The sequence below is a fragment of the Ambystoma mexicanum genome, chromosome 12, assembly GCF_040938575.1.
Source record: "Ambystoma mexicanum isolate Mex_15411 chromosome 12, UKY_AmexF1_1, whole genome shotgun sequence".
NCBI classification, from domain to species: Eukaryota; Metazoa; Chordata; class Amphibia; order Caudata; family Ambystomatidae; genus Ambystoma; species Ambystoma mexicanum.
Window position 1 is genome coordinate 990,884,826 of NC_090936.1, and position 24,520 is coordinate 990,909,345.

General features: G+C 42.4%; 1 protein-coding gene across 5 annotated transcripts in view; it reads right to left on the reverse strand.

Annotated features, from left to right (window-relative positions):
- The window catches only part of NCAPH2 (non-SMC condensin II complex subunit H2), an 899,214-nt gene that overhangs the window by 326,077 nt on the left and 548,617 nt on the right, over positions 1-24,520 (reverse strand). For all 5 annotated transcript variants that reach the window (XM_069629493.1, XM_069629491.1, XM_069629492.1 and 2 more), the window contains one exon: positions 19,599-19,706. In XM_069629493.1, the coding sequence (XP_069485594.1) occupies positions 19,599-19,706 (108 nt within the window). The remainder of the gene's footprint in view (positions 1-19,598; positions 19,707-24,520) is intronic.

Consider the following 24,520-nt stretch of genomic DNA (forward strand, 5'->3'; position numbering starts at 1 on the left):
TGCACCATATTACTGCCAAAGATTAGCTGTGTAGATTCACATATGTATGAAATGACTAATTATACTTGCTGTTTAATTTGTTCAGAATCCATATATGTCTTACACGACTGTAGTACTTAGCGGAACTAGCCTTTTTTAATTTCTGTGATAAAAGAAAAAAGCATGTTAATGTTTGCATTTTAAGATTTATTACATTGTATAATAGACAGTTTAGCTTTTTTTTTTACCCTCATATTTAGTTTACAAACCAGTGTACTGTGCATTTTTCTCAGTTTCTCTGTTTTTCAAATCCTTGGGTCTGGGGAAATAAAATCCTTGTCGGATTAAAAAAACCTTTATTTGCAATGCTACAAACTATTTCTTTGCTTTCTTTGCGTATTTCCTTGTTCTTACTGATTAATAATTATGTTTGTTGCCTTGTTGCCGCATTCTAACTATTTGTACTCTTTCACTTCATTTTTTGGTAATGTTGAAGTACACATTAGTTATTACATTTTGGCTTTAGGAAGATTAAATACGCATTTGTAAGATTAGCTGGCAATCTCTGCTTTAGAGTAATGGTGCTATCATTACATTCCACCCATCCACATTTCTTTTTAATGTATGCAGTGGAGTGACCTGCATTGGTTGCAGCTCCTGCATGGTAGATTATACCTACTGTTGTAAAGGTTTTCTTTCCAAGTGACACTTCACCGTGCGTGCATCCAGTGAGCTTGCAGTTGTTTTTGGTACCATCTGCATTATAACGCAGAAGCACAAGTATTATGTACTTACTATGTGTTTGTATTAGTAAGGTGGAGCGATTGTCTGAATTGCACATAGTACATAATCTGCCATGGTTTGCATTCTGTACTAGTTGCTGAAATGGAATGGATTCACAATTAGGTATGGATACATACACAAATCGCTCATTTGGGATTTGTTCCTGTGTCGCATTGCTACATAGAGTGCATGTATGTTTCCACGTGTATGAAATCTGGAGGAATTCATATATAAGTATGGTTTTGTTTTCCAGTACTTGTAGTAAGTACATTCGAAATTCTTGTTGATCTTGTGAGTTTATATTGAATCTCACCATTCCAGCACAGTAGTCCAATTCTGGTCTTATTCCGTGAATACTGTACGTGTTGTCAGGATTGTTTGTTGTGTTTCTATGAAGGACTAACATTTGCAAACACAATTGGTCTGTACTGTGTAAGTAAATATCAACAATTGGTGGCAATTGAAAAAGAATATTCATTGCTACATTTGCATAGCAACTAACACCAGTTTCATTTGAAAATTTGAATGGACCAGCTAGTTCTGTATCCGAGTGCTTTTTTCTGAGTTTCTCTTCCTTCTTTGAAGTAGTACCTGGTTTACTTTCCCCTAATAGGTTCTTCTTTGCTTGTGGTAATTGATGAACCTTTACCTTCTTTTGTTTTCTTTGAAGGATTTGCTTTCAGCTTCTGTTGCATTTCTGTTTGAATTAGTTTTCTTTTACCACGTTTTACTTTTTCAGGAACAGGATATTGTTTCACATGGGGGGGGGGGTGTAGAGTGAACGTAGTCTATTGTACTCTAAAATGCAAGGAATATCAGCGTTCACTTTACTTGCATCAAAGTTGATTAGAAATAGACCGTCAAGTGTACGCAAGCGTGATAGTGCTATGTAGCTCATGCCTTCCTTAAAGACTGTTTCCTATATCTATCAATGCTTTGTCTTGGGTAAGACCTTGGGATTTATTAATGGTGAATGCATATGCAAGAGTTAGAGAAAATTGTTCTCTACGTACATGCATGTCTTTGAACAGAAGGAATCGAGCAGCTAAGTGTCTTGTTCTTTTCACTTCTGAAAGTTTGTCAAAGCGAATATTGACAAACTGAATGTTGTCACGTGGGTATGATTGAAAGCCAACAACTGTACCCAGTGCTCCATTAACTAGCCCTTGCACCACGTCAAGGTTATGTTTAAGCATTACTCTACAATTTAAGGATAATTTAATATTTTTTCCAACCCAGCTGTGTTGAAGCGATTTAGTCTTGTTGTGGCTTGCTCACACATGGGTAGTGTCATACCATGTACGTCTAGTTTGTGTGTGGCGCAAATTTCTATTATTTGTTGCATTTCTTTAATTAACATTGTTTCATTGTTTCATTGAATTTGAAACAGCTTGCAAGAGTTGGCATGAAGGCCATACAATTGACATTTTTCTGCGCTAATTGTTCCATAACATCAGTAGCACATGCATTATCGCCATAAAGTGCATGAATGTGCCGGTTTTTCAATATTGCTTGTGCTTCTTGAGATAGTACAGCAACTCTAATACTTTTTAGGATGTTGGCATAAGTGAGATCTGCAGATTGCCGCATGTTTTCTGTTAATTCTCTGTATTGGAAATGTTGCCAAAGGTTGACATTTCCTATGCTGCCAACAGTTTTACAGCACAGTTTGTGTCCTAAGGTTTTAAAAATAGGTTCACCTTTCACTGGTGTCAATTGTAGAAGATCTCCGAAAACGATAATGTGTTTCCCTGCAAAGAGTTCTTCGTAGTTTGTTTTAAGTACTTTGTGCTATCTGAGGTGAATCAAAGGCAACATTAGGTTGGAGACCATGCTCACTTCATCTATTAATAGCATTTTCATTTGCTTTAATACTCTGCGTAGTTCCATTGCAGCTTCTGCAGAATGTTTGTAATAGTCTAATTTGTTTTGGTATTCTACTGAAAGAAGTAGTAATCGGTGTAAAGTGACACCGCCTATGTTGTAGGCAGCTAAACCTGTGGAGGCAGTTACAACAGCTGACAGTTTGTTGTTTGTCAATTGCTGGAGGAACTTGCTGATGCTTTTGATTAAGAATGTTTTTCCTGACCCAGCTTCACCACTGACGTACAGCAGTATTGGTTTGTAATTTTGGCAGGTACATTCTTTATTTTCGTGTTGTACACCATGTGCAATTTGTTTTGTTACGTCTTCAAAAATGGTGCGCTGATCTTTGTTAAGTTTTACTTGTTGTACAGTTAAGTCTTCTATATTTTCTTGATAGTGACACATGGTGCTTTCCACTTCCATCATAGCTAATTCTGCCTCATTTGCTATTAGTGGCTGTCCTAGTGTTTCATGGATTCCAGAAAGTTGACTACTGTCGAAAGAGTCCTTATCTAGTTGGGCTGAAGTTCTTCATGTTGCTGTTCATTGTGCAACATTGTTTTGTACTGCGTAAAGTTCACATCGGTGATAGCGCTTTCATTTGCTTTGAAAGCATCTTCATAGCAGTCATAGTTATCTAGTATCTCTTCCTCTTTTCTCCATGGTTTAAAAAGTTGTAGCAGAGACATGTAATAAAGGCTCTTTCTGTTGTGGAGTTTTTAATGACAATTTAACATGATTAATTAAGCTTCGTTTGGTAAGTTTCACTAAGCTGCCTTCACAATCTGTGACTCTATATCTGCCTTTGCTTTCATCGGGTTTTATATTATTTTTGTATGCAAAGTTTTGAGCTATGTGGTACAGACACATGCTTCCCAAAGTGCTTCTCCTGTTAGGATAGTATGTGTCCAGTAAAACATGTTTTTAAATGCCTTGGCTGTTGGAATAATTTCTTGCTATTGTTTCTATGTCCTCTCTAGATTTAGCAGGACCAAGACTTAGCCATACTATGTTGTCTGATTTTCCGTAAAAAGCAGTACCGGTTAAACGATCTGCTGCTTCATAGGCACCATATTCTCTATGAGAGAGCATTTTTATGCCTAGGCTGTACAATTTTTGAGATAGTGTTTTGTCTGATGATAGGTCATGCCAGAGGTCTTGAAGCTCTGTTTTTTCTGCTTTTGTTAAGTAGGCTGTAACATTGTGCAACAGCAGTGGAATTGTCTGCAATGTATTGCACATCTATGTTTGCATTCCATAAGAGGGCAATGATTGCATTGTAATCATTGATATATTTCGATTCTTATGTTCTTTTTATGTAATACCTTTTCTTAGGTGATTTACCTTTAACACTATGTCGAACTGAAGACATGAAGTTGTTCACTTCACCTGTTTCTGTAACTGGTCTAGGGAAACCAAACCTGCATTTGGTGTAGTATTTCCCTTTGTTTTTGTATTTGCGACGACAATATTTGCCACATTTGTGTCTTTGAAATTGTACTATCTGCCCATGCAGGTCACTATGTGTCCGTTGACAGGGATTTCACAAGTGGCATATTTTTGGATGAACTGCAAAACAGTGGCATCAGTGTCGTGACCAAATTTAGGTGCACCTTTGATGCATAAAAGCATGTGAATATGTGGTGCACCTCTCGCTTGGTATTCTTTTCTCCAAAAGAAGTGTTGCACTTCTCCGAGGGGTGGAACAGTTTTATTGCAAATCAAGTGTAGCATAGAAATGAAACGATGATGGAAATATCTTGAGACATTAACTGGATCTAGAGAGCAAAGTTTTCCAGGTGTTAATAAATGTATGTTGGTTTTGTTGCTGTTTGATATGCGTAGGAACTCATGTAAATCTTCCCATGCATATTCTGCACAACTTAGTGTAACAAACCAAGTCGGTGGCCCAAGGTTTCTGATCATACAACGTACGTCTCTGTGCCGTCAGAACCAGTATTCTTTTAAACCACGCATTTTTTCAAACAAATTTGTTATACTTGATTGTAAAACCTCCATATTTTTCTTGTACTTTTTGTATTAATTGCGTAGCTGACATATTTTGAAAGTGGGTTCCAGATTTCAAAATGTGTGCAACTCCGTAACATAGGGTTGCTGGTTCACTTTCAAAGAGTAGGTGGAATATGTATTCCACATTTTGTCTAAACCTGGGATCTTCCGAATACATTCGTAATGAGCGGTATTCTGATGCCGTAATCTGAGTGGGTTTATCATCGTATCTTCCACCTTTGCCAGTAGGAAATAGCAGTGGAAAAGCACGTGCTTCTATACTTTTTTCCCATATGTTCATTGGTGAAGCTTTGGTTTGTCGCATTTGGTAAGTTTCTAGTGCATCATCTATGCTTTCATTGGAATGCAATGGATGAATTGTGTACTGGTCCAAAAGAGCGGATACTGCAGCAGGATCCAGCAGTTCGAATTGTCCAGTTTCTAATGACTCTTCAATTATTTCAGTTGTTTCCCTTAGGCTTTCTTCAATATTTATTTCCTTGTAAAATTCGTTATTCTGTTTTAGATATTGCAAGGTTTGTCTAACTTTATGTAAGTCCACCAGTTGCCAATTTTTTTTGTCTTTTGTTGGTACACCATTTATCAAGACAATTAAAGAATGCTTTATTGAACATTGCACTCCTAGAGTGTGTACATTTTCTGTTAGATCTAATGGCAAATAAACTACTTTGCCACGAATGCCTTTCACCAATTCAGAGGGAGGTAATTTTACTGTTTTTGGGTGAAGGCATATAATTGCTTGAAATGGGTGAACTGTTGAATTATGATACTCTCATACAAATTGAGTTGTGCAGGGTTTTTGGTAGTGGAAACAATTCCAAATTATTTGTGATAGCACGTGAAGGAGTTTGGTTGTTTAGTTTTGTAGTACAGTAACTGCAACATATTAGGGGTTCACTTATTTGATATTTGTTTCGGCTAAAAGGTAGAGAGCTACTTCAAACCATTTCGAATCTTCATTGCCTTCTATTTTGTATGCTACTACTATATTTGTTGTGTTCCTTTTGTAAAACGTTCTGCGGCAACACACACACACACACACACGGTTTGGTATTTCAGCCGATGCACTTTTAAATTTTAGTATTTCTTTTTTGTATGTGTGTAATAGAAGGTTGCTATGTGCTGAATTGTTGCTAGTCTGTTCTAGAACTATTGCATTTTGTAAGTGGCTTTCACTTCCAAAATATTTTCTCTGGATACAGTCAATTTCTTCTTGTAGATATTTGGGTGTACCATGCAGAAGAGGGTGATTTAAATTGGCTAATTCTGAAGCTGGACTTTTAGCATAGTATATTTTATACACTAGATTTCTTACATTTGAATGATGTATTGATATCCTTTTGATATCATGGAAGGTGCTTTTGCAAATAGGTCCAGAAATGCAGGCTAATGAATGTCCATGTAGACCTGTGTATTTGCGCACTGGACAGATATCCATATTTTGCATTACTTTCATTTTAATGTTGTCTTTCCCTTTCACATACTGATTGAGGAACTGACGTAAAGATTTGAAAGATTTGTTAGGAATGGCACACATTGACGTGCACAGCCATTTTTATACTGGACGGTCTGGTTCTGTCAAATCGAGAGGTAATTCAAAGTTTTCAGGGGATACTTGAAGCAGTGCGTCTTGTTCCATGATGCTATTATTGATTTTTTCATACCCTCGTCCACTGCTATGGATGGCAATTGTGTTTGATTGTGTTTGTATGCTTCTTCATTAAAATATGGTTCTGTGGTTGTTGTGTGACTCCATTGACCTCCCCAAATATGTAAGAAGTTATTTTGTTCACATTCCGTTTATTGATAAGTTTCTTTTGTAGTTTGGTACTTAGTTTTGTTAGTGCTTTCATCCTATTTAACACTAATATAAACAACTTCCTTTTGAGAAGGATTGCACTGTCCACGAGAGCTTGCAGGATTAATTTTCTACGGTAGGTTTTAAGGGTTGAGGATTTCGGTCCTCTTATTAGATTCTGAAGGACTCTGGTGAAACATTTTTGCTAAAATGCTTTTTTTTAACTATAGGTTCTTGTTACTATATCAGGATTAATAGGAGCATTGTTAGCAGTACTGGTAGCCGATATTTTTTTGTAAAGTGTTTTGGATTTCGTGCCACATTTTGTTGGAGGAGGTCAAGTTTCAGAAGTTGGAGCTTCATTTGTTTCGCTAAACGACTATTAGCTGTTTTGTTCCAACGTTCTCTACAAACTCTGCTACAGATGGATGCTTAGGTTGGAACCTTATTTTTATTTGCTCCAATTCTGCGTTCCTTTCTACAAACTTGCTTTTTGGTAGGCATTCTTTGGGGTCTGTTGAAAAAAAGAAGGCATGGTTTGGTCTGTATGTGTGCATGAGTTTGATGGGGAAGCTCTTTGTGGTGGTGTGTGAATGTGCATAGGCCTCTTACAATGATTTGGGAAGGCTATTTTTCTGTTTGTATACCACTACAATGTGCTTCAGATGAGAGTACAAAGTGGGCTAGTGGTGAGGAGAAGCATTAATAGTAAATGTAATGGCATAAATTTGAAACAGCTATTCTTTTTCTAGTACTAACATTCTAAGGCTTCTGTATGTTATTTGAGTTCCAAACACATAGGGATTTGTGAGCCATTCTGCCTGTTATTCTGTGTTTAATAAATGGGGATTTGTGGGTAGAATGGTTCAGGAATCACTGTTTGCTTTGGTGCGCAATTTAAATACATAACCCACAGTCTGTTTGAGGAACAGCTAGAATTTAAACATCGTATTGTAATTACTTTTTTTTGCAGAATAACCAGGTTTCTTCGGATATGTCGTTTGCAGTGTAGATGCTGTTGATTTTCAGGAGAGTAGTCTTCACTGCGATTGTAAAAAGAAGTTAGTAACTGTGTATTTAAAGCAGTGATGTTACTGTACACGTTAATTTAGCATCTTTCGTCAGAGTATTCTCCTTTCATATTTCAACATAGTGCATGTGTGCATTTCACTTCACTATGTGCTGCCTTTATATGTTACTTGCCGTATGTTACTTGCACGTGCTTCAGAAATGAGTAAAATGTTTAGGTTATGAAAATGCCTTGTTTCTTTTAAGCTGTGTTATCTATAGCAGAGAGGTTTGTAAGCGATAGTCCATTATAGTAGATGGGAAACATTTCTGTACTTTCATATCGTAAGTATGATTTCGAAAAATCGGGAGAGCCTCCGAGGGAGATGTCACCACAGCAATCGGGAGCGTTTATTTTTCTCATAAGATCCCATTGGAAGTAGCATTTATGTAGGTGGTACACAGTAAAAATGGTGCCATTTTCTAATGGAAAATAGAGTTTCGCGCTAAATAGGGAGGGTTGCAACGTATGTATAGGTTTATGCGGAAGACAGTAACAAGTAGTGCGGTTTGGCAATGACAAATCGGACATCTTGCACTTAAAGGGGAGCGTTGGTATGTATTGGCTATGCAGATTTAGTGGCATTAATTTGTTTAAATGCAAGCATAAGGGTTGCACATATTCTCTGATTAAAATCTGCATACCTGTACTTTATACGCATGCATGGAGCTGTACGTAGAAATCCCTGACACTTGCACAGTAGTTTTTGAAGTAGGTGCTTTGCAATGATATGCGACTTGCATTCAGAGTGATCAATAGTACATTTGAAGTGCGCAATTTTGATGACAGAGTTTGATGTAGGGATGTTGAATGTGATTGGTGGATGGTTGTGTGACTGCTTAGCTGTGTCCAATGAGGGAATGGATTCGTGAGTGATGTGGAAAGGGTAGGACTGGTAAAGAGTTACGTGCGGCACATAGACAACGCTTGTCCGCGGGTAGGGCGTGTCACATACGGGTTTCTATAGCAAATCCAGCATGGAAAGGGGACTATAGGCATCAGCCAATCAGATGTTCACATTGCTCTTTTGTGTTGAAAGACTGTGCGTATACTGAAGATGGCAGAGGTGCAGAGGGTCAGGGTTTTGGTCCTTGGAGATAATTTTGTGCATGGTTTACAGCACTATGCCGAAAGTAGGCATGTGGCACACCATTTCGATGTGAAAGGAGTGGAGGTGGTGTGGAGCGCTGAGACTGATAGCAATGTTGCGGCAATTCTCCAAGTTTGCACCGAGATGGGTACGATGACCACTCCCTCATGTGGTACTTTTGCACTACGGTGCTTGCCATTTGGGCTACGTGAGTTCACATACTTTGTTGGAAGATTTGGAACAGTTGGTTCAAGCAGTCATGAACATCTTTCCAACTGCAAAATTATTTTTTTCTGGGTTACTCCCTAGAACAAAATGGGACAACAGTTCTGTTTTCTGTCCTGATCAAAGTATTGGGAGGTGTAACATCAATCACGACATGCGTGCTTTTATGTTATGCGCTGGTATGTTTTTCTGCAGCCACGAGAACATTGTTTGCAGTAATGCGGCTTATTTTGAAGCAGATTGTGTTGCGTTATCTTCTTTGGGAAATGCCATGTTCTTTTGGAATGTGAGGCTTGCTTTGGAGAAGGTTCTGTAATGGTTGTAGGAGTAAAGTAAGAACAAAAAATATTTTAAAAAAGCAAACTAACAGGTGTCTGTAAGGCATCTGCCCAAAAGAAGAAAAAAAAATGTCTCTTTTCAGAGCCCACCTTAAAGGGGAATAATATTTAAATGTACATTCGTCATGCTCTGATCCTGTACGTGTCCGCAAACATGGCGGTAGTTTGCAGGCTGCACGTATTCCCAACAGGGATTCTGGAGTGGAGACGCATGCAAATGAGTATGTGCGAAGGTAGGGATTGGTCAGTAAAGTTCAGTGGGTGTGTTCTGTACGGAGAAATTTAGTGAGAAAGTCTTTTCCCTGACTGGACATGGCTCTGTGTGCTCGAAAACAGATTATCTGGATTTTGGGAGACTCATGGATACATTGCTTGAAGGTGCATGCCGAAAGTTGCGGTTTATCTGCACATCTTGGATTTCCTCATGTGGAGGTGCACTGGCATGGCGTGCGTGGAATGAGGTGGCTGGACTTGGTACCTCTCTGTGCAACTTTACAGACAGAGTGTCATCCTGATATACTTATCATTCATTGGGGAGGAATTAGTTTAGGCCATGTGTCTGCAATTTGTAATGAAGGAAGGACTAGCGAAGGTTATGGCCATGTTTCCAAATTGCCAAATAGTTTTTTCCTGTATTGCAAAAAGACAAATATGGCTGCGTTCTTCTGCATTTGGTCCACAAATGGCGAAAGCGAGGCGCAATGTGAATAAGGCTGTTTGTGCCTAAGAGATGTTGGCATGTTCTCATTCCACAATGAAAACATTTTGCTTCACAGCTCTTTCATTTTTCGCAGAGATGGAGTCCATCTCGCATATGCTGGCAATCAAATTTTTCTTCGCAATGTACAAAATGCATTGCGACTTTTTTGGATTCATAGTCACCAATTTGGCAATCAGTTTTTACCAACCTACGTTTTGGAAAGCACACACACCACCACCAAAAGGCTCTTTTCAGAGCCACCACTTACTCCCAGCGAAAAGTCCATTGGTTTTGCTACTCTTGCACCCTCCATTTTTGTGTGTCCTACGACTGTCCGCAGACTTTTCCAAAAATGCGCTGGGACCTACAACAGCCACTTGATAGTTCTATTGTTAAACTGAGAAAGGCGGCTCTGAAAAGAGCCTTTTTTGTAATTATTTTAATTTTCCACTGTACTGCTTTTGAAGACACGCCACACTAGGAGAGGAGGGCAAGGAAGGGACACCAACCACGTGGATAAGAAGGGCCAGGTGGAGAGAGAAAGATATAAGGTGGGCTTTACTTAGGTAGGTAGCAGTTCTTCTAGTGCTCCCTGACCATAGTGTCAAAAGCACTTCGAAGACTCTCCCCCCTGCAGAGTACTGTGTCACAATACACACACAATATTGTGACCCTCAAAAGGTAAGGGTCAACGGCATCACAAATGGCTTGTGAGGCGGCTGGAGGGACACGCTCCCCCACAGGAGTTTCTCTTGTGGTGAGAGGATCGGACACGGAGGATGCTATGGAGGAACTCAATCTACTACGTTCTTCGCATGGCACCACCTTCCGAATGTCTGCACTGGGAGTCGTTCCAAAGCTGTACGCACCAGGTCTCCCGTGACTCAGCACCAACTGGCACTGGTTACACCTGACCAGGTTATCACGTGCTTTTGGTACGTTCCCACAAACTCTAAACAACCGCCACACCCACGACTCCCGGCGAGTGTTTGTAGTGCGGAGTTCCTCCACCTTATTCTCTTCTTCCTCTTCTTCCTAAATCTCTACATCCTCACCCGTATATCCCTCTGCAGGCCCTTGGGGAGGGGGAGGGGGAGGTGGTGGTGGTGGTGGAGGGTTTGGGGGTGGTACTGAGGCTAATGAAGCAACAGTAGACATGGATGCCATAAGGATTAGTTGCCAAATGGTCGCTACAGCAGTAAAGGCAGCACAACTCAAACTGCTATAGCCAGAAGCACAATGAAGATGAGCTCGGGGGTGTGGCCATGTATAGGGGTGATGGGGTGCGGCTCGTGACCATATAGATCACTCAAAAGCGCTGCTATAATTCTAAACGACACGTTCACAGGTAGAGCTATTGTATGGGACATGTGAAATGGTCATTTTATACTGTAAAATATTTTCCCATGTATGTATAAGTTCTTTTGCAATGTTGCGGAAGCAGACAAAGTGCGCCAATTAGTCCACACACTCAGCGTGGGTGCGGTCACATGACGTACTGAACATATCCGCGAGGGAAATGCGTGCCCGCTGGTCAGAAAATGCAGAGTAACGGACATGCGCATACGCGCGGGTTTAATACGCACAGTGTTCGGGTCCTGAAACTAATAAGTGTGACACAAGTGAGACGGACAGTAGGGACAGGCGGGATGTTCGCAGTCCTTATGGGTGTCTTACGCATGTGCGTATATGATCCGATGACTGTACGGACATGTCCAGCGTCCTTAGGACACCTCCATTTTGTTTGACTATGAACATGCCGGCCACCGCGCCTGTTCTACGGACGGTTCAGTCTTGGCTGCAGATGATACGGACAGCTAGTGTCCTTAGGGCACTCCCATTTTGCTCATTTACAGACATCCCGGACACCTGGTGTGTTATAAGAACATGTTTTATCTCATTTGTGAGCGGTACGGAGAGGTATAATGTCCTTAGGCTGCCCCATTCTGTTTATTTACGCACAACTTACACAGATGGTCCGTTCTAAGATAAGTTCCATCTTGGTTGGCATTGATACGGGTAGGTGTCTTGCCGTTAGATCATTCATATTCTAATGCTTAACGGATAGCTCGAACAGGCGCGCTGTTCGCGGACATTTTAAGTCTTTTAAAAAAAATGTTCCTCAAACTCTTCAACTAAAACTAAATATACAAAAGCTTTCTAAAAACACACACTTCAATCAACAGAAATACAGGGGGAAGCAGATACGGACACGAATATAGGGGAACTAGGATTCAACACGGGTTGGTTGTGAGGGGATGAAGGGATCGATGTTTCATCAAAACGTCTATTTTCTTCTTGAGGGTTTGGGGATGGTTCACTAGGGAATCGAGAAGGGGGGCAGGTACACGTGGGACAGTGATAACGTATTTATCCTCTCACAAACTCCTCCAAAAAATTGCCTTAAACTGTTAAAATTGTTATTCAGTGTGTCCCTTTTCAGTTTTATCCTTTTCAGCCCGTCTTCCTGTGTGTCGTTTGTTGGCCTTTCTTCTTTTTTTTCCTGGTCTGTTAAAAATAAATATATATATGTTAAATGCCCATAAAATGCTGACCATTATTTTGCTTATGCAGAGCAGTGTGTACCATTATCGCTTTCTTCAGACATTTCCCCATGTGGAAAATTCTCCTCCAGCCACTCCAAAGTACTGCACATTTCTGTGTCAAACCAACAGAAAGAAATTATTTTTGTGCTCAAATACCAAAAAAAGTACACAAAAGAAAAATGAAGTTCACTTACTATTTTGTTGTAATTTGCATTTGTTGTACTGCGTGCGTCTGTCTGTTCTGGCTATAGAGTTTCTGTGAGGTAATTACGTTGGATAGGGATGTCACGGTATTAGTTTTATGGCGGTACGATAACCTTATTGCCAAATGACGGTATATCATGTTTATCGCAGTGTAGCAGGTGGAGTTAACTAATCTTAACAAATATTTTCTTAAAAAGATCATAAATTGTCGTTTTTATCATCACAAAGAAAACCAGGCACCAAGGGCTAGAATTGGGCTTTTTGCAACATACTTTCCACTGAAATGCCCCCCCCATGCTTCCACCAGACACAAAAACACATATGGAGAGGAGGGGGCAAAGCAAACTTGCAAACTTAATAGCTTTTCTTAAGTGGTCATTTAGGCTTTTAGCTCCCCCACTGGCTACTGGTTAAGATGAACATGTTGCCATCTTGATAATCTGCATGCCACAGATCAATGGAGGCCGATGGTAGTATGTGCTTGTGTGCACACACACACACACACACACTCTCTCTCTCTCTCCCTGTTACAGCCTTTAGTGTACTTGCAGGCCAAAAGGTGTTCAGTAATCACGGACATTTTACCCTTTAGTATGGCAGCAGGTAATACCCGCAGAGATGAGTGAATTTCGTGGTGTGACTTATTAGATGTAAATTCAATGATAGAACCAGCGAAATCCCCCATTGTCATATGTTTAAAAAACATTATCCATTAAAAATATATAAACCCCAAAGCCGCCAACCCAAAGTAAATCCTTTTCCTTCTTGGCACTATTTATTCTTCCTATTGCTAACAATGATTTTGTGTCAGGCACGTGTGGTTACGGAATGGCATTAAAACTACTCCAACTGAAACTACATTTGTGATGCCATCTTTCATGTCCTGGGTGTGTTAGCAGAGTGGTGCGGGCAGTTATGGTCGCTTAGCCTACCATAACTGGCGAATTTCAGGGGTTTTTCGGTTTTACTTTGAACCATAATGGCATGTTTGAAAAGTGTTTTTAGTGAAGTGTACAGGTTTTTGGTAGGGCAACTTAACCATAACGTCCCTTTAACAATTATATATATATATATATACATACACATCCATGAGGACGTCGACCTCGAGACAGAGGCCCTCGAGGGACATCGAGTCGACTGCATCGACGCACAGCGCCCTCTGCCGAAAAAAAAGATTTTGAAGCAGCTGAAGCTGGAAAGGAAGATGTCTAAAGATGAGGAATACGTCGGAGGACACAATCCATTCGAAATGTATTTTATATAAACACACAGTAAAGTTATTCAGGTAAGTACTATTTTAACTAATCAACACAATAGAAAACAAATGCAATACTTCAAGTGAATAAACCATAAGTAAAGAGTTATACAATTCATAAACACATTTCTGTTATAGCAAACCAAAAAATGCTCTGTTATAGGAATAAAAAGATTCAACACCAACAATAGCAGTCCAATACTTTAAAATACATCACTTTTTAGAACTCTTAAGGCTTTAGCAGTCCATTCCAATCTAGGTGTGAGTTCTTCAAAGTAAGATTCGAGGTAAAGCAAGTCAGTCACAGCAGCAGAAAAGGAACGTTCCAGGTGATTCTTCATTTACAAGAAAGATGCTTTTGTGGGTCAAAAATGTTTCAGCGACCTTGGGAAATGATCCCTATGGGCGCACAAGCGTTGGGCCTGGACGAAAGGTATCGGTCAACACTGGAATCAGCACTCCAGCAACAAACGAGCAACAGAATGACTTGAGGGATGTACTACAACTAGTCCCACAGTACCCGAGGAGTTGTGAAGATACAGCAGTTGAATTCTTTCACAGTGCAGCAGCAGTGGACCCGGTCTCCTGTTCCTTGGTTGTGGGGACAAAAGGAGGCACTCTGCAAGGGATGTCGCAACAGCAGTCTGCAGAAAGGACTCCCAGCAAAGAATTCTTCGAGCTCCAACGCTGGTCTGCCGTTTTGGTGCCTTTTGACTGGCACCAAGGATGAACGTTTACCGCCCGATCAATCAGCCTCAAGTCTTCAGTCCTGCACTCTGGTAAGGTGACTGAGGGGGGTCGGGGACTTGTCTTTGGAGGTCCAACTGGAGCTCACCAAAATTCTTGGAGGATGTGTTCACGGTAAAATGATGCATTGCAATATGGTTGGAGGTATCGGGATATTGGCGGTTTGCAGCCCAGGAAGATCACAACACGTCGTGGGATGGCTCGTCTTATGGCTAGTTGGTCCCACTAGCCAAAGGAAAGGAGTCGTCCTCTTCAGAGTTCCTCTGTCGATTTGAAAACGGCATCAGGACAGCAGTGGTCTTTGCAGATGCTGAATAGGGCTGCAGGCGTCTCTGGATGTGGTCTTCTTCGGTTCCAGTCCTCTCCCTAACAGCACTCAACAAAAGGTGCACCAGCGCAATCCAGGCAAAAGGGATAGGGAAAATATGTGACAGCTAATGAAGTGAAGACTGCACTCCTTTGACACTTTTCTTCTGGAGTTGGTATGGCCCTAAGAGAGAACAAGTCGTGTCAGAGCCAATATCCGTGGTGTTCCCCACCTCCCACCGTAGCCACTCCCTAGCCTCGACCCCCCGCCCTCCCCAGATATGGTGGACTTAACTTAGTGCGTGGTGATGGCGGTTTCAGAAGCGACTTGCTCCCGCTGCATCAATGGAAGAACAACCCAGTACAGCTGCGGTCGGCTTCCTTCTGCCTTCCTATTAGTGTTCCAAAGGTATGTCCAAAAGGCAGCTTCCTTCTGCGGTTAGGTTTAAAGTTCCAGGATGATAAAGCCATTCTTTCTGTTGCAGGTCCCGTAATGAAGGCAATGGCGTGAGGCCCAAGACCTTCAAGGCAGAGTTCCCAGAGGGGTTTCAACACGAGGTGATGCAGATAAGATTACCTTGATATTGGTGCAATGTTCTTTGCATGGGCCCCAAACTGATAACAGCTTCTTTCTTTACAGGTGTTGGCGTGAGATTCAGGTCAGTTGGCGAGGTGGTGGTGGACAATTAAGTGGCTAAATGGAGTCAGAGCAGCTCACAGGAGCTGGTGCAGTGTTGGATACAAAAAGTGGAGCATATGCATGAAGATGGGCGGGGTTTATACAGCCCTGTCCATCCAAGATGGAGCACATGATTTTGGAAGTCTCACAAGACTTGCTGTTTTCGTGTAGTTTCCTTTGTTGGTGGCCATCTTGAATACTGCATCCATCTCCATCCACACCCCACCGTGGTCCATCTGCATTCATCATGTGACTGTGGCATACTGTGAACCCTAGGGACTAAATGATGAATGTGTGCGCGCGCAGGACGTTCCTAGGGAGCTTTGGGACACACGTACAGTAGTCAAGGACGAAGGCCATGGTGTCATGATGCCTACCTCCAAGGAGCCAGGTCCGACCCAGCAACCCCAGAGGCAGGCATTTCCCCCAGGGGAGTGCCAGCGGGCCCAAGCTGGGGCCCTTTGGACTCAGTCCTGGCGCCTTAGGCGCCAGGCTCATGTTGGACCTCTGTATCACATGTCTGTATCACATGTCTGTATCACATGTCTCATAAAGCTAGACATGTGTTCAAGTGTTTTAATGCGCACTTACCTGATGCAGACCATGCTGCCACATCCAGGCCCTCTTGAGGCCTGAATAGGAACTACTTTACCTGTGGGACTACTTTCCACCCGGGAGTGGTCGGGGAAGGATACATACCTGATCGGAGGAAGGATACACACTTGGAACTTCTTCCAAAGCTATTTAAACCACACCCGTTCAGCAACTCACGCTTCGCGTTGTTCTGCTCCTCGCAGCTGGACGCTCACCGTGTCAGCTCCTGCATCTGGACTTCAGCCACGCCTGTCAGCATCCTGGGTCACCTGCAAAGGGAGACAAGAGACCTACCAGCAATCTGCACCACGGAGACATAACCGACGATCCTGAAAGGTAAGACATCATTTTTAAAAGCATTTCGTTACGATCGCTGCAGCGCTGCATTTCACTCACCTTTCCTGGGTTCCTCATCTTCAGCAGCGATCATCCGGATACACAGCCACTTCCCAGAGCCTAGAGAAAAAGACAAGAATAAGAGGTGAGAGAAGGAAGGGAATAGGAAAAGCTCAGTTTCCTTCTAAGACTTACCTGTTGGGTCATTCCCATTTCATTTCGGGTCTTGCTGCTTCCAAGCAGGACCCCGGCCCCTATGGGGAAAAAAGACAAAGACATTAGATGAGCGAATGCAAAAACATAACCTGAGCGCTCATCTAGGACTTACCAGATCTTTACTGGAACTGCACGTTTCACTTCGGGTCGGCCCATATCTCCGGCATTCCGAACCCCGGCCCCTATGGGGAAAAGACATCAACATCAGCGCTTTGTTGCAAGAAGTCTCCAAAGGAATCTTCATTCATCACCTGAAAAAAGACAATGAACATTATTATTTAAAGCTTGAACTTTTGAACTTGCAACAGAACTTTTACAGCGCCTTACCAGTATAATCAAGCTTACCTTGACTCCCATCCAACCTCAAACCAGTGAAGTAACTGGGTTCAACGCGCCCCTGCGTCAGAAGCAGGATGGAGAGCTCGTCCTTTCAGACCCTAAGGTGAGACTTCACGGGGAATCGTGGAAGGGTATCGTGGAGGGTTGGAAGAGAGTGGGAGGCTTGAGCATAACTCAGTCAGTAGGTAATACTCCCTTTTCACGCACAGGGGAATATTCCTGCGAGCCGGAGAAGCCAGAGTAGAGGGCCCTTCCTGTCCATCTTCAGAGTCCTGCGCTTCACCATTGAAGAAGCATCAGCACTCGAAGCCAGATCTGCGCCTCCGTGGGAATCAGGTGAGCGTTACACATGGTTAGTCAGCCCCAAAGAAACATATTGGTGCCACAAGTACAGCGGTCACTGGCCCTGGCCAAAGGCCATGGATAGTTGCGCCCAAAAGAAACTAGAGTATAATACCCGTGAAATTCTGTAAAAGAACTAAAGTTAAGGCACAGTTAAGGTGCTCAGATTTAACCCAACAAAACCCTTGATATAGATTTAGCTGGACTGTGTACTTTCCCCTGCAATGAAGTTTTGTAATTGCTCACCAATATAAGACATTCAAACCATTTGTAAAACGTTGCACATTTTAAAGTTGATGGGTACAACAAATGAATGCTCCAAACGTAGTCCTATGCTATTTGTGTAGGACTATAGTTACATGTTATGTTACTAAGAGGGCAACAAAAATATTCAGTAAGACATGCTGTAATTCTTGATCTCAATGATGTTAAATGTCATTAGTGACGCCATCAGTGATAGTGCTGTCATGTATGATGGCTTAGTGATGTTGCCTGTGATGACACTGTGGTCATATGCTGATCAACAGGGGGCGTAAAGTTAAGGTGGAATTGCTTAAAATGCAAGCGCTGAATTTCAAGGGTTTTGTTGCATTATATCTGTTCACCTTAACTGCCTCAAAGGTTTTTTTCACTGAATTGCGTAGTAGGGTTTATCCGGATAATTCTGGGAAAAGAGCTTCGGTAACCACATGGGAGGGTGAGAGAAGAGGGAAAAAAAGAATGGTGAGTTGGAGGGGGCCCAAAAACCACGTTCCAAACTTATTCAGCCACATAAGAAAAAAAGGCGGTTCACAGGGAGTGTTTTTCATATATATTGCACAAAGTCACTGGGAAACGTGTGCGTCTCGTTCTCTATCTCCCGCGACATCCTCCCGGATATGCTGGAAATGGGAGAGAAGCATGACTGTATATAGAGCCAAATGGGAGGGGAAAACGGTAAAGGAAAACAAATTAATTTGCTCCAAAACAGATTCAAAGTAGAAATATAGATTGCAAATAGCAAAAGAATCCCTTACAAGACAAGGCACCTTAAACAGAACGAGAGTGTGAAGTTGCGTTATGTGGCATTTGCAAAGTACTTAACTGCCACTGCTATTGCTATTGCTATTGTATTTAAGTGTTGCGGCAGTCTGGGCCAACACTGCACTACATAATCAAGCAGCCCATTACATAATATAGATGTGTGAGAACTGACTGAATTCTTGCATTCTGGTACACAGGGAAAGTTCAAATGTCTAGCACTCTGGTTGTTTGTGTTCTGAAAGCAAGGAGAGGGTGTCAACTAGGTTTATTCACCAGCATATGAGCTACTTAAACCTGCCCCAGTTTCAAATTACCCCGGTACAAAGGTCATGTTCCGCTGCACATGCCTGCACCACTTAAGAACCCAAAGACACGTGGGCAGGCTTGGTACTGGAGTCATCCTTTAATATCCTATAATGGGCTACCTGCAGATCCATAAGCACAGAATTAAGTGAGAAAAGGCCAGACAACAGCTGCAGAACCTCCATTCTGGCCAAGTACCGTACATCTCTTCTTGGTTAAACTTCAAAGCAAATTCTCAAGCAAGCAAATACGCAACTTCTCAGAATTTTCAAAGGAATTGTAGCAGGTAGAGGCTGACACTCAATGGCTCAACAAGCCCCCTATGTGCCACTCTGGGTGCTTGGGATTTTCATTATGGAATAACAATGTCCACATGCTTCTATTTACTTATGTTTGAAAACAGTCTGAACTTCCCCAGTACTCTGGATCCAAAAGCGTGTGCTAAAAGACGAGAGATTGCAACAAGTGTGGAACATGTGGTTCAAACTAGGTAAATAACTGAAAGGGTTCAAACAGTTGAAGTGTGAATATTGAGCAGTTTTGCACAACACAGAATTGAGCTACAAACCAGATAAGGTTGCAAGACTGAAATGAGAACCTCTGAGTAAAATATGCAAACCTAGATTGCGGTCTCATCAATTTAGAGGATTCTTTGGGCCCATCAGTCTGAACTGGCGTTTTCATTGAGGACTTAAGTCTGAATTTGATAACTTTCTTAAATCTGATGGTCTTAGTTAGGAGGCGACTTTGGCCTCTATATAGGGATTATTAGTAGATCAAAATTAGTTTGCACTATCACAATGCAGCACAGTCATATCGTGTTGCTCACCAGTAGACAAGAACCAGGTCATGAAATCCTGCACTTTGCTGGGCCCCCTCCTCTTCCGCTTATTTCCTGGAGTGTCTCCCACACTCCGGGGCAACACAAAATGCTTTCCTAAAATAAGAAGGGATAGAGAGAATTAGGATTATTTACAAGTAGTAAAACATATTTGAGAAACATGCACTGGAGGGAAAGGTGAAAACCATCAGTGCACATGCTATACTGTAACCTGGGTTCACAGCCAATGCCAGGGATAAGCGAGGGTGCTGCTGGAGAGGTCCTCAATGATTAAAAGGTAGAAACATCGTATCCCAGTGTGATGGCTCCCAGTTCCCACTGGTGATGGGAACATCCCTCAGGACCCTTAAGGTGGGGGCTACCACAAAGTTGTCCAATAGTTTCCTATGACAAGAAACCCTATCCAGTCCTGTCAGTGTGGTTCAGTTTCGGTCTACAGCATTGTTCGCATGTTGTGGCTAGACCTTTTGTGGTCATTTCACCGTACACTGAGCTTCTGGTGAGGGATGTGCAACTAATTAATCCAATGGAGAAACATCTCCAACCAAAAGGGAAGCCGTTAGGTAAAATTTTCATTGAAATGCTAGATCGCCTTCACCTGTGAGAACCCCAGCACTTTCTGCTGGACTTTTGGATTATTTTTCTATGTTCCTGAATGAGTGGGAACCTTTTTGCCCACTCACCCTTTCATTTCCTATATTTATGGGTGTCATTTTTCTGACTCTATAGTTTATTTCTGAGTCTATACTTTCCAATAACTTTTTGGGAATCTACATTGCATTATTGCAGCACACGGCACTTTCTGTGCAGTGTTGCTGGGTTGTCCCTTGGGCTTCCCTTTTTATTTTCTCTCAACTTACCTTGCAGAACACATGTTCAAGGGTAGAGAGGGATTTACATCCCCTCTACATTTTCTATATGTGGAGTGCTGGGGAGATAGATGGTATCCTCTTTCTCACTGCTCCTGTAACATTTATTTTACAGTGACAAGCTTACTATTATGGCTGGTGGCAGTGGACATACTTTACTGACTTTTTTTGTTATTTTAACTTGCAGGCTATCAAACCAGCCGTTGTAATGCACAGAAGGGTCGCCATTCTGCTAGAATGGTGGATTCCTTTTTTTGCCATTTTTGGTGCGCTTGTCCTTTCCTGGTTCTTCTTCTGCCGTCTGGGGTGGGGGAGGTTCCAGTTGTACTTTTGTCTTCGGCGGGAACCCTTTCTGTAGCCCACCGATGGTCCAGAGTGTCTGAAGGCAGGAACTGAGGGAGGAGTCCGAAACTCTGCTCACCTTCTGCTATCCAGAATAGGACTGCAAGACTTGTCCTTAGCCTCAAGGCCAGGGATCGTATCTCTCCAGGACTGAAATTTCTGCACTGGCTACCAGTGGCTGCGAGGATTAAGTTCAAAACCCTGTGCATCGTCCACAAGGCTTTCTGGGGCCACAATACCTTCAACTCTCTCTTCCTAAATACCTTCCTTCTCAAGCTCTTCGCTCATCTGCCTCCAATTCCCTCAGGGTCAGTCACTTCTCCGAGCAACGAGTTGGTGGTAGATCTCTTTCTTCTGCTGGGCCTCCCTTTGGAGTAGCCTCCCTACCTCCCTGAAACTTTGAGAATCATCTTCGGTTCCGTAAGCACCTCAAAACCTTTCTCTCTGCGTCTGCTTTTTCTCCTCCTCTCCCTTGCTGATTTCCTGGCCGACACTGAAACTGCACTGGTTACCTGCCACCCTATGATCTTGGGCCCAGGTCAATTCCCCCGTCAGTCGCACTCCTGCACTGTCCTCCTGGCAACCCCCGCACTTGGTGACTGTTTTCTGTATCCCTACGGTCCCACTTCCAGCACTTGACACCGGACATCTGCACTTACCCTCTCACTTGCCACCTGCTGGCCGTACTTTGACTTATTTATTATGGTCTTATCCCATGTACTGCACTGTCCTCTCCCTCCTACCCCCCGCACTTCTCCCCTTCCCCCTTCCCATGCACTTGCGCGATCTGAACGACACCTGGCCTAGTAGGATCGTTGTCTGTCTTCCCTCTGTTCCCCCTCCCTTGCCTCGTCGCGCCTTGAAACACTTGTGTATAGGCGCGTTATAAATGCCATATCATATCACCTAGGTTTCTGGTGTGCCTGGGAGAATCCAGTTCCCACTAGGGGTTGGCTTTCCTGATTCGACAGCCACCCGCCCCTTTCCGTAAACTGCAAGGAGAGTTTGCAGAGGTGTGTGTGTGTGTGGGTTCCTGTATATCCCACCTGGATCTTGGAGCTGAAGACAAGTTGACCACTGGAACAGAAGATCCGATGAAGAGACGACTGCTGAAGCTACTTCCAGCGACCGGAGATGCCTGCTGTGTAACCGCTGCCTGTGCTGACTCCTATGGAGCAACAGGAGACCCAAAGACGATTTTGACCCACTGACTGGTGGGACCCATCAGTCTTAAGAAGACCTGCATTTCGAGCCATCCCACGACAAGCTGTGACCATCCTGGGCTGCAAACCGCCAGTACCCTGGGACCTCACATGTTGTGCATAGTCTTCCGAAGAACAAATCTCGCTGAAACTTTAGTGGACTCCTGCTGGGACTCCAGAGAGACGAGGCAAATCCGATTGGTGACAACAGTCCTTCATTTGGTACTTTGAAATGGGTGGCAAAATCAGAGCCGTAAGAAGCACTGAAGAATACTTTGTTGGGAGCCTTTTCTGTCGACTGCTGCAGCAAGTTCCCATCCAGTGTCTGTTCTTTCATCACCACGACCAAGAATCCAGAGACCGGGTCCTGTTCTGCTGCATTGTAAAGGTGTCGGTCTTTAAGCTCGTCTTCAGTGCTGAGGTACTGTGTGGCTGAGGAAAATACATACCTAAAGTGTTGCGTCGCTCCTGTGCGGCTAGGGGTGATTTGTGTTTGGGAGTTTGCCCATACCGATCGCCGAGGCCCAACGCTGAAGGCCTAACTCTAAAGTCTGTACTTATTGGGTGAAAAACCCTCTGCAACTCAGACTTCCCTGCAGGTGTGCCCTCTCAACTGTCCCTTTTCTGCCTCCGAGATCCCTCATGCCTTAGAATAGGGAAGGGCTGCTAAAGTAGAAGGCCTCCAATTAGAAAATATAACAAGTGTTGCAAAGTACTAACTTGCTAAGGTGTTGGTGCTGCAACTGTATCTCCGAAATAGAAGTTACTAAGTGTAACAAAGTTCTTACCTGTAAATTACTGCCATTCTGAAGTACACAAAGTTACTTACCGTTGAATTGCGTTCCGCTTATCTAGAAAGAAACAGAGTTGGTAATATTTTATTATTCCTGAAACTGAATAAGTGTAAAAGTCTACCAATAGGGTTTTACTCACCTTGAATAGCATAATGCCATTCTAAATGTGTAACATTAGGGCTTTGCTTACCTTGAACTTCTTACTGCCTTTCTAAAATGTCAGTACTTGCTTACCTTAGAATTGTGTTCCACTCTTCTGAAAAGTAACATTGGTATAACTAACTGTTCCTGTAATAGAAATAGTGTAAGAGTTTATGACCAATAGGACTTTACTCACCTTGAATAGCGTATTGCCATTCTAAATGTGTATCATCAGACCTTACTTATCCATGGAGTGCATACTGCACCTCTGAAAAGTAATTCATAAGTTATTCATTACCTTGGCAAGAGAGTTCCACTATTCTGAAAAATAAAGTTGAAATAACTATCTTTCCTGAAATAAGAATAAGTTACATATGTTGCAAAGTGCTTACCTGTTAGGTTGGTGGTGTAACTATTATTCCTGAAACAGAATAACAGCCTATTACCAATAGTCGGCTCACCACGTATAGCATACTGCCACATTAGATGTGTATCACCAGGTTTTACTCGCCTTGAATTTCATACTGCTATTCTAAATAAGATTTATACTTTGGTTTGCATACCATAAGTAACGTGTTGGCTTTTATAATTGTGTTTAGGAATGATAATAGTACTTCACTCCAATTCTCTTTGCCTCTGTATATATAAAATAAGACATAATTAATCTGCTTAGATTCACATGCTGTGCATATAGTCCGACATCTAGTGGTAAGCGTGGCTTATTGCATCTTTCTTTCGAAAAGGGACTTCAACCTGGGCATGACTAACACTAGCCATATTGTGACGTGTAGTGTACCCAAAATCCTTCAGGCGTCGAGGTCCCACCAGTTATTTTTTGTTCTGCCTTGAGGGAGCCTATAGAGTGCATGTGTGACAACAGAAGAAAACAGGGTCTAAGATGTCTATGTTCCTTCTACTCCAAGCAGGGACGAAGGGTGGGCGCATGTGAACCTAAGCAGATACAATCATCAGAAATAGGATTAATGTATGTCTTCTGATGTTTGTGAATCTGCTTAGAATCACATGCTGTGCATAGACTAGTGAGCAGTGCCAGGAGACGGTGGTGGGATGCCTGAAGGAACAGTAGCAAAGAGATGTCTTAGCACCACTTGTCCCACCTGAGAATCAGCCTCTTACCTCATTGCCTTTTTAGCTATGCCTTGATCAGTTGGGGATTGCATTAGCTTACTTTTAGAGTTGATCTCAACTGCCTGTGACACTACAAGTGATTTTATTTTACAAAATCTCCAACTTTCTGCAAGACTTTGATCTAAGAAGTGCATCAGATCCATAGACACTGCTCCAATTGACTTTGGCTGTCCTGGCTCCCTTAAGACTCTTCTAGTCCATTCACTTTGATATTGTTTGTCCCTCGTAGGTGGTAGATTCTGAACTGTTACTGCTGGGAAAGGCTTGTCTAGATTTCATTGGAAGATTTAGTTGTCCTCACATTTACTGAGAATCTATTTGTTTTCCTTCCTTAAACCTTTCCTTCCTACAACCTCAGAATCTGCAAATTAATAACTAGTGAGCTATATAAATGCCATTAGTATCCTTGTGAT